The sequence below is a fragment of the Clarias gariepinus genome, chromosome 8 (genome assembly GCF_024256425.1).
Source record: "Clarias gariepinus isolate MV-2021 ecotype Netherlands chromosome 8, CGAR_prim_01v2, whole genome shotgun sequence".
Classification (NCBI taxonomy): domain Eukaryota; kingdom Metazoa; phylum Chordata; class Actinopteri; order Siluriformes; family Clariidae; genus Clarias; species Clarias gariepinus.
The window spans coordinates 2039596-2053329 of NC_071107.1; the positions used below are offsets into that span (position 1 = coordinate 2039596).

Below are 13734 nucleotides of genomic sequence, written 5' to 3' on the forward strand. Positions count from 1 at the left end.
CGGTCGCACGATGATGACGTTAATGTTCATCAGCTGATTGTAGGACTGGAGAGGAATCAAAACATTGCGTTAAGATAAAACTGACTCTAATTTATTTATAATGCGCGTTGTTGGGGATTGTTCAGGGGTTGTGTAAAATGTCGTCTGTTTTTTGGTAAGTCTGTTTATTTACAAACGTTGAAAGGAAACAGAAACGTTAGCCTGGCTAAAATTCTGTTAAGTCAGAGTGGTCTTTTTGGCCTGCCTGTAAAGTTATTTACTTCCTACCTGTATTCCGCGAAGTCCCGCCTATTGCGCAGGGATTGGCTAATACCGCATGCCCACGGATGATTTGATTGGTGGAATGCGTTGCTGCCCAATCCGAGTGCAGGGTACGGGTTTAACGGAAAACGGATAGGTAAAAGTTAATGTCTGATTACCAAGGCATTGTTTGGATTTTTCTAATCAGATCTGATTAAATAAACACAGCAGGCGTTAAATGTTAGAACTGAGTATTAATCCAATATCCAGAACATTAGCAGTTGTTAAAAATTTGAAGAGTAGTGACGGGATTTTAACGTTGATGGATTGTAAAGCTGCTAAGCTAAACTGCTAATCATTGTAGCATTGACTCACCTGTTTAAATTAGATCTTTTTTTTTTTTTATCCACTAAAATTACTTAAAAAACCTGAAAGTGGAGTTTTGTTCTATTGTTGTTGTGTTGTTTAAAAATAATAAAATTTATTTATTATAAATTTTTTTTATAAGGGTCGGTTTATAATGTTAAAATAAAAAGCCTGGTTTAAAGAAAATTCCTCTTTATATTTAATTAGGTTTTATAAAAATACAGAAGCATGATCAGCTAAATAATGTATATTAAATATTAATAAAATTGTATAATATAAAAATATTAAATTGAATTAATATATATAAAATTCAACAAAATATAAAATGTGTATTTTTATATAAAATCTAAATTTTTATATTTTTGTAAAATGTATGTTTATACTTTTTTTTTTTCTACTTTATTTTAATATATAATTTGATAAAATATATATATTTTTATTTTTATACATAGCATTTAATTTTTTTAAATAATAATATTATTAAAAATAGAAACATGTTAAATCTAATCTGGTACCGATCTAGAGCTTTGGCTCCGTTGGTGCGTTCTTACATAATTTATATATATTTTTTACTTTTATTTATGAAACAAAAATGTGAAATTTTGGCGAGTGCTGGAAGCTCTCTACAGGCCCATCGATGTTTGTGTTTGTCATCAAACAGTATTTTTTTTCCCCTTACAGGTTTTCACGTCTCCGTGCATGTTTTCCTCACGCAGCTCTTCCTTTCCTCTTCAGCATCCTCATGGTGCAGTAGTATAGAGCTCCGTCATGGATAAGATTCTGGAAGGTCTGGTGAGCTCGTCTCACCCGATCCCCGTTAAGCGGGCCATAGTGAAGATGGTGGTGGAGGCGGCTGAGAAAGAGGTGACGCCAGAGCAGTGCCAGGCCCTGTACCACCTCACCGCGCGCCTCATTCTGCTCGGCGAGGACACCTTCCAGCGGCAGGTGGGCCTCCAGGTCCAAGAGGCGTACGCGCGCTACCACCGCGACGAGTTCGCATGCTTCCTGAGTAAGGACTACGTCATGGAGCTGCTGCATCAGGGATACGGCTCTCTGGACCGCCGGGATCCGGTCATACTGGACTTCCTGCATGGCTGCCTAAGGCTTCTCATCAGCTGCCCGGCTGTCCTGGAGCTGGCCCAGACACTGCAGACTGAGGTCCTGCGCATGGTGTGCGAGCGGCCCGACGCCGCCTTCTGCAGCAAGCTGGCCACGCTGCTTAGCAACTTCCCCCAGTGTGTGCCACGCAACAAGGCCGCCGTTCCGTTCTGCCAGCAGCTGGTGCGGACGTTTGCCCATTTCCAATGTCCGGCGGCTGAGGAGGCAGAGCTGAGGCGCTATGTAGAGCAGGTGGGCTGCGTTGCTGCCTTGCTGCAGGGCATCTGGAAGGCGGAGCCAGCCACGCTTCTGCCCTCGCTGCAGGAAGTGTTCGCTATTATCTCCTCAACAGGTCAGGGAAGCAATTTGCTTCACACTAAAATGTCACAAAAAGAAATAAATCTTTTTCTTTTGATAAAAAAGGCAATATTTGAGCAATACTTTTGATTCAGTGTAAAAAGTTGTGTGTGTGTGTTGGTTGCAGATCCATCCTTTGAGCCGTCCATCGCTCTGGCCAGTCTGGTGCAGCACATCCCTCTGCAGATGATCACCATCCTCATCAAGAGCCTCACCACTGACCAGAACGTCAAAGACGCCAGCATGACTCAGGCACTCAGCAGGTCGGCTCTCGCGCCTTCTCGCTCACTCCTTCTGTTCCTCTCCAACTGGGCGGGCGCACAAATCTTGACCTCGCTATCCAATAATCACCCTGTAGTCATGTTCTGGATCATTTTACAAAACTTTTTTTTTATTCTGCTTTTTCTGCCCACATGATTGTACAGGTAGTCTCCGACTTACGAACGTGTTCCGTTCCCTGATTAATAAGATCATTTACTATTGGGATATATAATATTGTATATAATTATAAATATTGGTAGAAATTTTTAACTCTTAATGTTCTTAAGTCGGAGACTACTTGTACTTCCTCTCTAAAGTCAAAAATGCTCAGCAGAGAATGGCAAATCATGTCCAGAATCTCCCTGAATAGCTGCTGCATCGCACCTGTAGATGTGATGCGCAGAGGTCAGAAAGGTGGACAGTTTGTGTGTGACTGTTCTGTCACTGCTTTTTGTTGTTGTTTTTTTTTTTGTTTTTTTTTGTTAGCACTGGCATTAAACGCTGTTCTGACCTTAAAGCAAACTTTCACTCTCTTTATCTGTCTGTTTTGTTTTCCCCTCTCTGTTCCACAGGATGATCGATTGGCTCTCGTGGCCCCTGGCCCATCACGTAGACACCTGGGTTATCGCTCTTCTGAAGGGACTGGCTGCTGTACAGAAGTTCACCATCCTTATTGATGTCACCCTGCTTAAAATCGAGCTGGTAAATACAGCCATCTTAACCAGAGTTAGAGAATAATAACCAATGCGTAACGCATTTACTGCGCCTATTTGATGCGTCACAATCGCCCTTGTTGCTAAATGGCTGGAATAGTGTTGTGTGAAAAACTCCATCAATTTATTTCACATTTAAAAAGCAAGGGTTGTGTACAAACACTGCACAGTAAATGTTACGGGGAAATGGCAGTGAAATCGTATATTTTTATCTCCAAGGAGTGTTCAAGTCAAACCCGGCACTTGTGATGACATTTCTGGTGAATGAAGGTGTAAAACAGATCGATATTTACAGAAGACCAAATGCACAGTGCAGTGATGAGACTCTTAGCCACAGTAAAACATTTGAACAGTGCGAACATGTCCTGTTTTCTGCATGGTCAAAAGTCCTGGTTTAATCTTTACACTTGCAGTGTTGGCAATATAACCATCACGGGCGAGAAGCTCATGGGCGAGCCCACTAACACACAACTAAATGCCACCGTGTCCTATAGACCTCGTGACCAATCTCAGGCTCCACACATGAGTTTTTAAACAGCAAATTTATTAATTTATTTATATATTGATATATTGATCACAACATATATACTTTGTCGCTATGTGTGTTGTGTCTCCTGTTAATCATGCGTATCTGTATTTGTCACCTTTAGGTCTTTAATCGTCTCTGGTACCCCATAGTGAGACAGGGGGCGCTAGCAGTCCTCTCTCACATGCTGCTGAGCTTCCAGCACTCGCCAGAGGCCTTCCATCTGGTAACAACCTCCGACTAAAACATTTCCCTTTTGGTCATGTGTCAAATGTAATGATTGCATAAAAAAAAAGGAAAGAAAGCTGAAGTATTAAAAGTGTTGTGTTAGTGGTTTTAACTGGTGCATTAGGCAAAATACCTGCCAGGTCTTAATAACCGATATTGTTACTGTGCAAAAGTCTTGAGCCCTCAGCATCAGCAGCCTGATCATCTGTTTCTCACCGGTTCATGGCTTAAGTTAGATGCTCGAATGATTCATAGGTGGCTGTGTGGCTTAACAAACAAAAAACATTCCTCGGAAACTGCTCAGGTACGGAGACTGGACTGAAAATAATGAGACACAAAAAAGGGTCCTTCAGGAAGCCTGGAGAACAACTGTATTATTCAAGACTACATAAAAAAAAATACATGAAAGTCTGGAGCAAAATATGAAGAAATACGGGGTGGCTCAAGACTTTTGCTTAGTACTATAAAGTGCAAATGTAAATGAACACATTTAATGAACACGCATGTCCCGGTGAGACAGGTCGTCCCCCACGTGGTACCGCTGGTGAAGTCCTTGCAGAGCGACGGCCTTCCGACCAGCAAAGCCTTCCTGCTGCAGTTCACCGAGCTGATCCACTGCATGATGTACCAGTACTCTGGCTTCCCTGACCTCTACGACAGCATCCTCGAAGTCATTAAGGTGAGAAATCCTGACTAATCCTGTCTGCTGCACTGTAGACATGATGTACATGTAAATGCATGCAAATACTAATACACACAGACGGATAGCTTTGTTTATCCCTCAGAAATTTAGTGAGGCCACACCCACTTTTAGGTAGATGTCTGTATGTAACTATGGACATTTGGAGCGCTAAACAAATCCAGCTGTTATTATAGAGTAGTCATTACATCACTTTACTGCACCGTACTCGGATACGCGGCAGATATTCACCACATGTACTTGCGTCTCCGCCAGACCTCTAGATATTATTAGAGGGTCTGGTTATTTCTTGCCACTAAACATAGCTTTAAATCTCATATTTTCGAGAAATAGGAGAAGCCATCTGCTTTTTTTTTTGTTGTTTGTTTTTTTTCAACAGAGAAACTTCCAAATGCTGTATTTTTATAATTTTTTTATAAAAAAAAAATTATGTGTTACCCTCAGAAAGCACGTTGCAGCAGATAAAAAAAAAAAAAACCAGATGATTTGCACAACACTTGAGCTCTGATCCACCTGCTTTCCATCTGATGATAATGAGTTCAATCCTAATTAGCATGTCACTGTCAGGATCCACTGTAGCTGCGTGTGGGAGGAGAGAGCGCGGCAGCGTGCGCGGCTCAGAGAAGCACTCGGAGTAAAGACGGTCTGCTTTATATTTTCATCTTCGTCATGTAGAAGGAAGACGAGCAATAATAAGATGAGAGAGAGAGATTTATTAAGATCTTTAAACACACGAGATTCAGGTGTAAATGAAGATCGATGTGTAGTTTAAACGCAGTGGTTTTCCTTTTTTTGTTCCCCCTGGAAAAGAACCGTAATTGAAAAATACTATTTTGGAAACGTAATGAAAAATTTAGTTGTGTATATAATATGTATATAAACATGGACTGTTAAATAACTTTAATTTACAAAGTTACAAGACTTTTATCCAGGTTGCTGATCAGCCTCAAGATTTTTGTAATAGACATAAAATGAAAATTCCACAAGGAGGCGAAATACTATCACATGCTTCATATGAGACGCAAGCTTCTTGTGACTGTTGCACACACAGCATCAGGGGGCGGGAACAAAGTGTACAGGTTCTCATTATTGGCATGTGTCACTATGACATATCCTAATCATACAATAAATAAACAGTTTTACATTTTTTTTATTTAATTCTAAAATTTTTAAATTTCTGTAGTGATCAGTGTACTCGACCTCCAAACAAACAAACAAACTAATGCGATCATGTTACTGATAAATAATACATGCAGTTTATTTTAACTCTGATAAAATCTTATAATTGTTGCGACAATCTAATAAAAAACTAAACACTTCCGTTGTTATACGTTGTTTTGGGAAACGTAGTTATCTTCAAGGTGGAGAGATGACCTTTGTATATTAAAGATGCTGCTGTTTCATATTCTCTCTGTTTTACTGAAAGCTTTTATTTATTTATTTATTTATTTATTATTTTTTTTTCCCCCAGGAACTCCCTAAACCCAGCGAAGAGAAGATCAAGTACGTGTTGAACCAAAGCGCCTGGACCTCGCAGTCGAACTCCTTCGCCTCGGGACTGCTGAGGATTACCGGCAAATCGGAGACGGGCAAGACGGGGCTCGTGAACTTGGGCAACACGTGTTACCTCAACAGCATCATCCAGATGTTGTTCATGGCTACTGAGTAAGTTTACGCTTATGTTACCCGAGTACAGATTATATAATTAGGGTGCATTAACGCGCGTTGTTTCCGACTTTGTATAAAATTCTGTGCTGTTTTGTAGTTTCAGACGAAACGTCTTATCCGTGAACCTGAACAGCTCGAACACGCTGATGAAGAAGCTACAGCTTCTGTTTGCTTTCCTGGCACATACACAGGTTTGCAGGCTTCCACCTTTTTTTTTTTTTTCTGGGTGTGCAGGTTATATACATGCGAGAGGCGTTCAAGTCAAACCAGGACTTTTGATTGCACGGAATAACAGAACAAAAAGAGTAAAATCTTTATTTCTCTACATAATCCCCTGCTACACTAATGCACTAATCCTGGTGTTTCACTAGTGCTTGGACACCATCAAGGTAGAAATTCTTCTCAGTATTTCGCTCCCAGGACCGTCTTTAATGGATCTTCAAACATGTAGAAATGTCCTGGAGCGAGGTCAGGACTGTATGGTGGTGGTGTTAATAACTCCAGCCGAGTTCCTGTAACGTGCAATTGGTGTTGGTGAATGATTGTGCGTACAGTCACATAGACGGATGCGTCTCTTCTTTAAGGATCAGGCGTTTCCCTCGGTGAATGTTCACGGGAACGACCACAATGTGCACCGAGCCACCTCGTCATTCACAGACATATGGCCTTCTTTAAAACGTTTGCACCGCGCTTTTATGCCTTTTTTCTTTTTTTTAATTATATTTATTAATTTTACATTATTAACAACCATTTTATGCATTTGTTTATGAGAAATTCCATCACAAGTCCCAGTTTGACTTGACGCACAGCCCAAGCACCCACCGCAATGCCGCCCTGGCGCACCAGAAAGACGTGTCCAGTCGTGTCGAGGCCTTAAACTTGATATTTTTAGTGACCTCAGCATCCGGGGCATTTAAGAAGTGTTTTTGCGCTCAGTTGTTGTTATTCGCGTGCTCAAAAGGCATGCAGGTTGTGGTGCACTGGGGTGGTGAAGTCACCGGTGCTTGGGCCCACTCATCGTTGCCCTCAATTCTGTTGTATTTTGCATATTTTATTATTATTATTTTTTTAATGAACTTGCTTGTGCCCCAGCGAGCTGCGTACGAGCCCAGGAGTTTCCTCGAAGCGTCCCGGCCTCCCTGGTTCTCAGCGGGTTCCCAGCAGGACTGCTCTGAATACCTCCGCTTTATTTTAGACAGGTATTCTAGGCATTTAAGTACCATCTGTGTTTATTGATGTATGTTTCCAGAACTCTGTAAACTTAAAAATAATAAAAGAATAATAATAATAATAATAATAATAATTTACCTTACAGGTGAAAACATTAGTGTCGGTTCGACTTCACGTTAATATATTAAGCACTATATCCACCTGATCATTTGAATGCTTATAATAATAAAAAATTAATTACATAAACTTCCCAGGATTATGTTATAATGTCTGTTTATAAATGTTTAATCCAGCAGTACATGGATTAAAACTCTCAACTCGGTGTATGTACGGATTAGGGCTGTAGCTATCGAATATATTAGTAATCGTGTATTCTACCAAAAATTTTATCGAGTAATTGGATGAAAAGTAATTTTGTTTAATTAAATGGAAATCTAAAATATATAAAAGAAACAAAGATTAATTAGTTTTCTTTTTATCAAAAATAAACATTGTCATTATTCACAATATAAGAAATAGCTAAAAGTTGACCGAGATGAGTTAAGTGCATTACAGCACCATACACAATTATTTAAAAAAATTTTGTCCGATGCAAAAACTGAAAAAAGGTATTTCAAATGACTTAAAGTATCAAAAAAACTAAGTCACACTGTTATGCGCTAAAATGCCTCCCTGCAACGGATTGCACCCCCCCCCCAACATAATCTAAAGGTTTATAATTTACAAATTACAAACTGCACCAAACGAATTTAATTATAAAATAAGCAATATAAAAAAAACGTGTTGTATAGGGAAAAATATATGAACTATATTGCTTATTTTATAATAAAAATCATTTCATGTAATTTTTCATCATAAACAATATTTAGTGTAAACATTTTTGTATTACATGACAAACCCCTACAAAATAAATGTGCCACAAAATAATCATTATATGAGAATTTTTATTACTTGTATTAATTTGCCTAGGGTTATTTATAATAGTAATTATTGATTATGGTATCTTAATATATTTGATAAAGATTATGTAGGGGGGGCAATCCGAGGCAGGGGGGCATTTTAGCGCATAACACACACATTAAAATTATTAATTATACAAAAACACTATGTTGTGCGACTTACCTTTCCGTCTTGTATCCGGGAGCGCGTCAAACAAATAATTGCGCAAAAACATAACGCAAGTTTTTAAAATTAATTAAAAGAAGCTTTGAGGTAGAAAATTTTGCCTCAATCATTATTTGTTATCGAATTTCAGCCCTAGTTTGGATGCTTGCGTATGTGTTATATTTACTTGTTTTATGTCATTAAGGCTACACGAGGAGGAAAAGACTCTCCGAGCTCTAGTCAAATCTAAGACCATGTCTACGGACACCCAGGCGACTGATGATGCCAACCCCCGGGACGTGACCAGCACCCCGTCTCATTGTCAGACCAAACCGCCGGACCCTGATGGCGATGGACGGACTCTGGTGGAGCGGATGTTCGGTGGACGTCTCTCTACGGGCATCCGCTGCCTGCAGTGCCACAGTCTCTCTGAGAAAGAGGAACCGTTCACGGATCTCTCTCTCGCCTTCTGCCCATCCGGCATCGCGGGCTCTCCGACCGCGCACTCCCACAAGGGGGCAGTAAACGGCGGCAGCGAGAACCCCGAAGGCACTTCCAAGGACGAACGGAGCGAGGAGAGGCCCAAGACCGAGGCGGTTCTGTCTCTGCCAGATCTGCTCGAGTATTTCCTGGCTCCGGAGATCCTGGAAGAGGAAAACTGTTACTTCTGCGAGCGCTGCGCTTCCTTGCAGCGGGCCGAGAGGGCCATACACATAAGGACGGCCCCCGAGTACCTCATCCTCACTCTCCTGCGCTTCTCGTATGACACGACGTGCCACGTGCGGCGGAAAATCCTAGACAACGTAGACATCCCGCTTCACATTCGCCTACCTGTCCACCAGCACAGCACGTCCTCATCATCATCTTCATCACCGCCTCAGTCAGTGCACATGGACTCACCGGAGAGTGGCGAGAACTTGGCGAAGAAGCTGAAACCTTCTCATAAAGAGAAAGAGGAGGACGATAAAGGCGTGACAGACTGTGGGGGGGAGAGCACGAGACGGGACTGGGGGTCAGGAGTGCGGCGCAGTGTACCGTACGTCCTGTGTTCTGTGGTGATGCATTCTGGGATGTCCTCCGAAAGCGGCCACTACTACTCATACGGCAGGAACATCAGCGCCGGTCCCCATTCGCATAAGAGTCCGGGATCGGATCCCGGCGTCGGCGTCTCAGAAGGGCCGGGCGCATCACAGGATGTCCTAGAGTGTGCGGGGCAAAACTCCAGGGACTGGTTCCTGTTCAACGACAGCAGAGTGACCTTTACCAACTTCCAGTCCGTGCAGAACATCACGAGCCGCTTCCCCAAGGACACGGCCTACGTCCTGATCTACAGGAAACAGGAAGAGGTTGGAGGAGGACAGGGCGGGGCTTCGAGAGCTACCGTCAACGGATCGAGGTTCAACGGGGAACCACCTCTTCATAAAGATCTGATGGAAGCCATCACCAAAGACAACAAACTCTTCTTACAGGTGAGAAAAAAAACTAAGGGTGTAATTACAGTATATGTTGGCTGAGTGCTCCGTACCACTAGAGGGTAGTAAAGGGAGGTTTGTTCTAGCTGACGACTAAAAACTGTTGAAGGTGATATTTCTTGAGGCTGCGTCACATTTCAGTGCTCTAGACATGTGGAAAGAGTGAACTAGGAGATTAGATTGTACAGTGTCCTATAAGTGCATTCTTGACTTAATTTATTTTATATTTTTTTTAATATAAGAAATATACCATAATTTTTTTAAATATATAAATATGGAAATAAAGATTAAGTTTGCTAAATCCACGCTTTTATTTTATTTATCTGTCTGTCTTTATTTATTTTGATTTATAGTTAAAACCCCCAAATGTACACCAATAATGTAATGTATAAAGATATTCCTGATAAAAAAAAAAAAATACCTGTCTACGTTAGAGAGGAAAGGGGGAGGGAATCAAGAGAGGCTTATATACTCATTACACATCTGAGAAGTTACGAATCTTGCTCGAGTGGCCACTCGGTGGTGCTGGAGTTTGAATCTGGCATCTTCTGATCAGTAGTCCGACACCTTATATATATATATATATATATATATATATATTTAAAACGTGTGTGTATTTTTCTTCCAGGAGCAGGAGCTTAACGCCAGGGCCCGTGCTCTCCAGGCTGCCTCGACCTCCTGCTCGTTTCGACCCAACGGCTCAGACGACAACGAGCCCCCGGGAAGCTGCGGGCCTTCGGGTGGAGGTGGAGGAGGAGGAGGAGGCGGCGGCTTCAGCACCGTCAGCAGACTGGTTTTCTGAGAATGGGAAGCATTCAGACTGTAACAGAGCACTGGACTCAAACACTGGACCTCGTCTCGTCTGAATCCAACATGCAGAAATGTTCAATGACTCCAAACCACCTCACCAAGCTTTCCTTTGCATACGGATCTTTTTTTTTTTTTTTTTTTTTTTTTTTTAAAGCCTTCTTATAAAGTGTTAATGAAAGCACTTTTTGTTTTGTGAGACTTTATTAAACCCCGTGGAAGGGTGTTTGTAACACACTGCAGAAATCCTGTTTTCTAGAGAAATGCTGGAGAATTTATGAAATGCTTTTGTCAGCACTCATCAGGTTTTGGGTCTTTTATTTAAAAAAGAGAAGCAAGAACAACATGTAGTAATAATGATAATAATAATAATAATCAGTGCTTTTAACTTTCATTTTGTTCCACTGATTAGTTTATTTTTTTTTTTTTTTTTTTAACTGCGCACTCTGAGCACGGTAAGAGCTCTAGAAGGTGTACAGTAAGGCCTCCTAAGTGGTATAAATGCAAATCTGATTAGTTTAAGTGCATCATAATCATCCAGTCAGCTGTCACACGGGGTTAAAAGAAATTTAAAAAACAAGTGCAAATTGTACTTGTACTAAATGGTGCTTTATAAGGCTTTTAAATGCAAATAAAGCACCTTCGGCTCCAGTAATAAGTCGATACAGTAACTAAACTCTTGGCAATACAAAAGATGAAAAAGCATAATGAGCCCTAAGGATCACTGAGGCGCTGACTTTTAGCGTAGATTTTAAATAAGCATATAAAAATCATGACGTTTGTCACATCAATATTGTTTCAACAGAACGTAAATCCTGAAATGTTTCTTGATTAAATATCTGTCCGATGTGTACGAATGGGTTATGAGTTACTCCCCCTTTATAAAGTGTTACCACTGAAGTTTTTTACGGGTTCTGACCGGTACGTTCACGGTCCTGTACTCTCCATAAGCACCGAGTCTGACTGCGTTAACGTCTGTAAAGAAACCTGATTTTAACTTGTTTTATTTTATAATTTTTATTTAATTTTTCTATTGGAGCCATCCTACTTGAACAAGTGTGTGTGTGTGTGTGTGTCTAGCTGTCCGTGGACAGATCACCTGACATGTTGCAATACATTCACCCAGGATGATGCAATACTCATTTTTATTCCATTGTGGGATTTAAGCTAGTGTTTTAAAATGGCCAAAATAATATCACTGAATTATACTTGGATAATTATTAAGTAAAAAATAAATATATATAGGTGTGAGCGTGTTTGAGTGTGTGAAGAGATTATCTTGCATGCGGAATATTTAAAACCGAGGTCAATTTTCACAATATTGCTGTTTATATTATTTTATTTTTTTCTTTCAGGGAGGATTTTTTTTTTTTCCTTCCCTCAATTTGAAACAGATTTTTTGTGCCTTTTGATCCACATTTACGATTTTACAGAAAACTTTGACAGGATTTAAAAGCTACACAAGCTTTGTGTAGTTGTATAGTGTTAATATCCGATGTTTTTGTTTGTTTGTTTGTTTGTTTGTTTTTCCCCTGTCTAACAGTAAAGGTTCATTAATAATAAGAAATGGCTGATTTATTTAATGCTCAAATATTTAAAATGTATATCATGTCTATATTTGCCTTTTTATTAATAAGATATTGGTTTCTTTCTTTTAAACTGATTTACAGCCGTGTTTAAAAGAAGGAAATAAGTTAGTAATGCAAATCACAGTCACGTGACCGTTCCACCAGGTTACAGTATCGCCTCCCTCACCTACACCGAGTGTGTGTGTGTGTGATCTCAGCCTGTTCATGTTGACCTGTTGAGTTACACATGAACTAAACTTTTTAATTATAATGTAACTATTGCGACTCTTCACTGATTATATAAATGGATCACAGCGAGGCATCTCGTGTAAAATCCAGACAGATTAACAACTTTGTTACGTGTCATTTTGACTTTTTGCTTTGGTTGCAACACCGCCTGCTCTCTGACCGCACAGGAAGTGTCATCTTATTTTAAAGAAGTTCTTAGTAATGGTCATGTGTGTATGTGTGTGTATAAATATTTCCAGCTCATGAAGTTTTCTCCCAGGCTGGACCTGAAAGTTCTTTGTTAAAGTTCCTTCCTGGACGCCTCTATCACGAGCAAAGGTTGCAACTTAGTCCTCGTCGTCGTTTTTGTTTTTTTTTTGCTAGATAATGCATTTGATGGTGCTCGATAAATTGCACTATTATTATTTTCTTTCTTTTTAAATTCTTTTGCTGATTTCATAATTTCTTTCTATTTTCCTAATTCATTCCTTTATAATTTCTTTCCATTATGATTTTATGATTCCCTTTCTTCATTATTTCCTACCTGCTTCTGTTGTGATTTTCTTCTTTTATAATTTTATGATTTCATTTCTTTTATCATTTCCTTCCTAATATCAGAACTTCTTCCTTCCTGATTTCCTAATTTCCTTCCTTCCTGGTTTTCTTTCTTCTTAATTTTAAGAGACCATGATTTTCTTTTATTGTGATTTCATGATTTAATTCCTTTTTGATTTCATGATTTCCATGCTTTCTGCTGTCATGATTTTTTTCTTTCCATGATGATATCATTTTCTTCCTTCCTGGTTTAATTACTTCCAATTAATTTCATCCTTCTGCAATCACAACTTTTACATATTTTATTCGTAAACATTTTTGCTGTAAACTGTCTTAATCTATACTAGCATTTTGGTATTTATGACTATTCAGTAAAATTGGTGAGAACTTGTCGAGATATCGTGTTACAAATCATCAGGACGTTTGGCAAAAGCTAAACTTTCAGGGGTGAAGAGCTGCGCGTGAGAAGTTAAACAAGGCAGAACGTACAGGACCTCGGATAGTAATCGCAGTGATCAGAGAACCGGTGTAAAGTAGGAACGAGTGCTTTAACTCTAATCTGATCGATCTAATCTGGCGTAATAATAATGTTGAACATCTGCTGGAGGATGGATCCAGGTTACTTTTTGTTACCTTTTGTTTATTGCTTATACAGTGCTTGTAAAAGGTCCTA

The 13734-nt window shown here is 39.9% G+C and overlaps 1 protein-coding gene across 2 annotated transcripts; it reads left to right on the forward strand.

Annotated features, from left to right (window-relative positions):
• The first annotated feature begins 24 nt into the window (after positions 1–24).
• Positions 25–12277, forward strand: usp38 (ubiquitin specific peptidase 38). Of its 2 annotated transcripts, XM_053502730.1 has the most exons (11): positions 25–154; positions 1342–2056; positions 2189–2324; positions 2895–3024; positions 3686–3787; positions 4310–4468; positions 5961–6154; positions 6255–6348; positions 7250–7356; positions 8637–9900; positions 10532–12277. In XM_053502730.1, exons 2-11 carry the CDS (start codon positions 1375–1377, stop codon positions 10703–10705), a joined length of 3042 nt encoding a protein of 1013 aa, XP_053358705.1. In that variant the 5' UTR covers positions 25–154; positions 1342–1374; the 3' UTR covers positions 10706–12277. The 2 variants fall into 2 exon arrangements, with proteins under 2 accessions (XP_053358705.1, XP_053358706.1); XM_053502731.1 differs by lacking the exon at positions 25–154 and having other exon boundaries at positions 1306–2056.
• The last annotated feature ends 1457 nt before the right edge of the window (positions 12278–13734 follow it).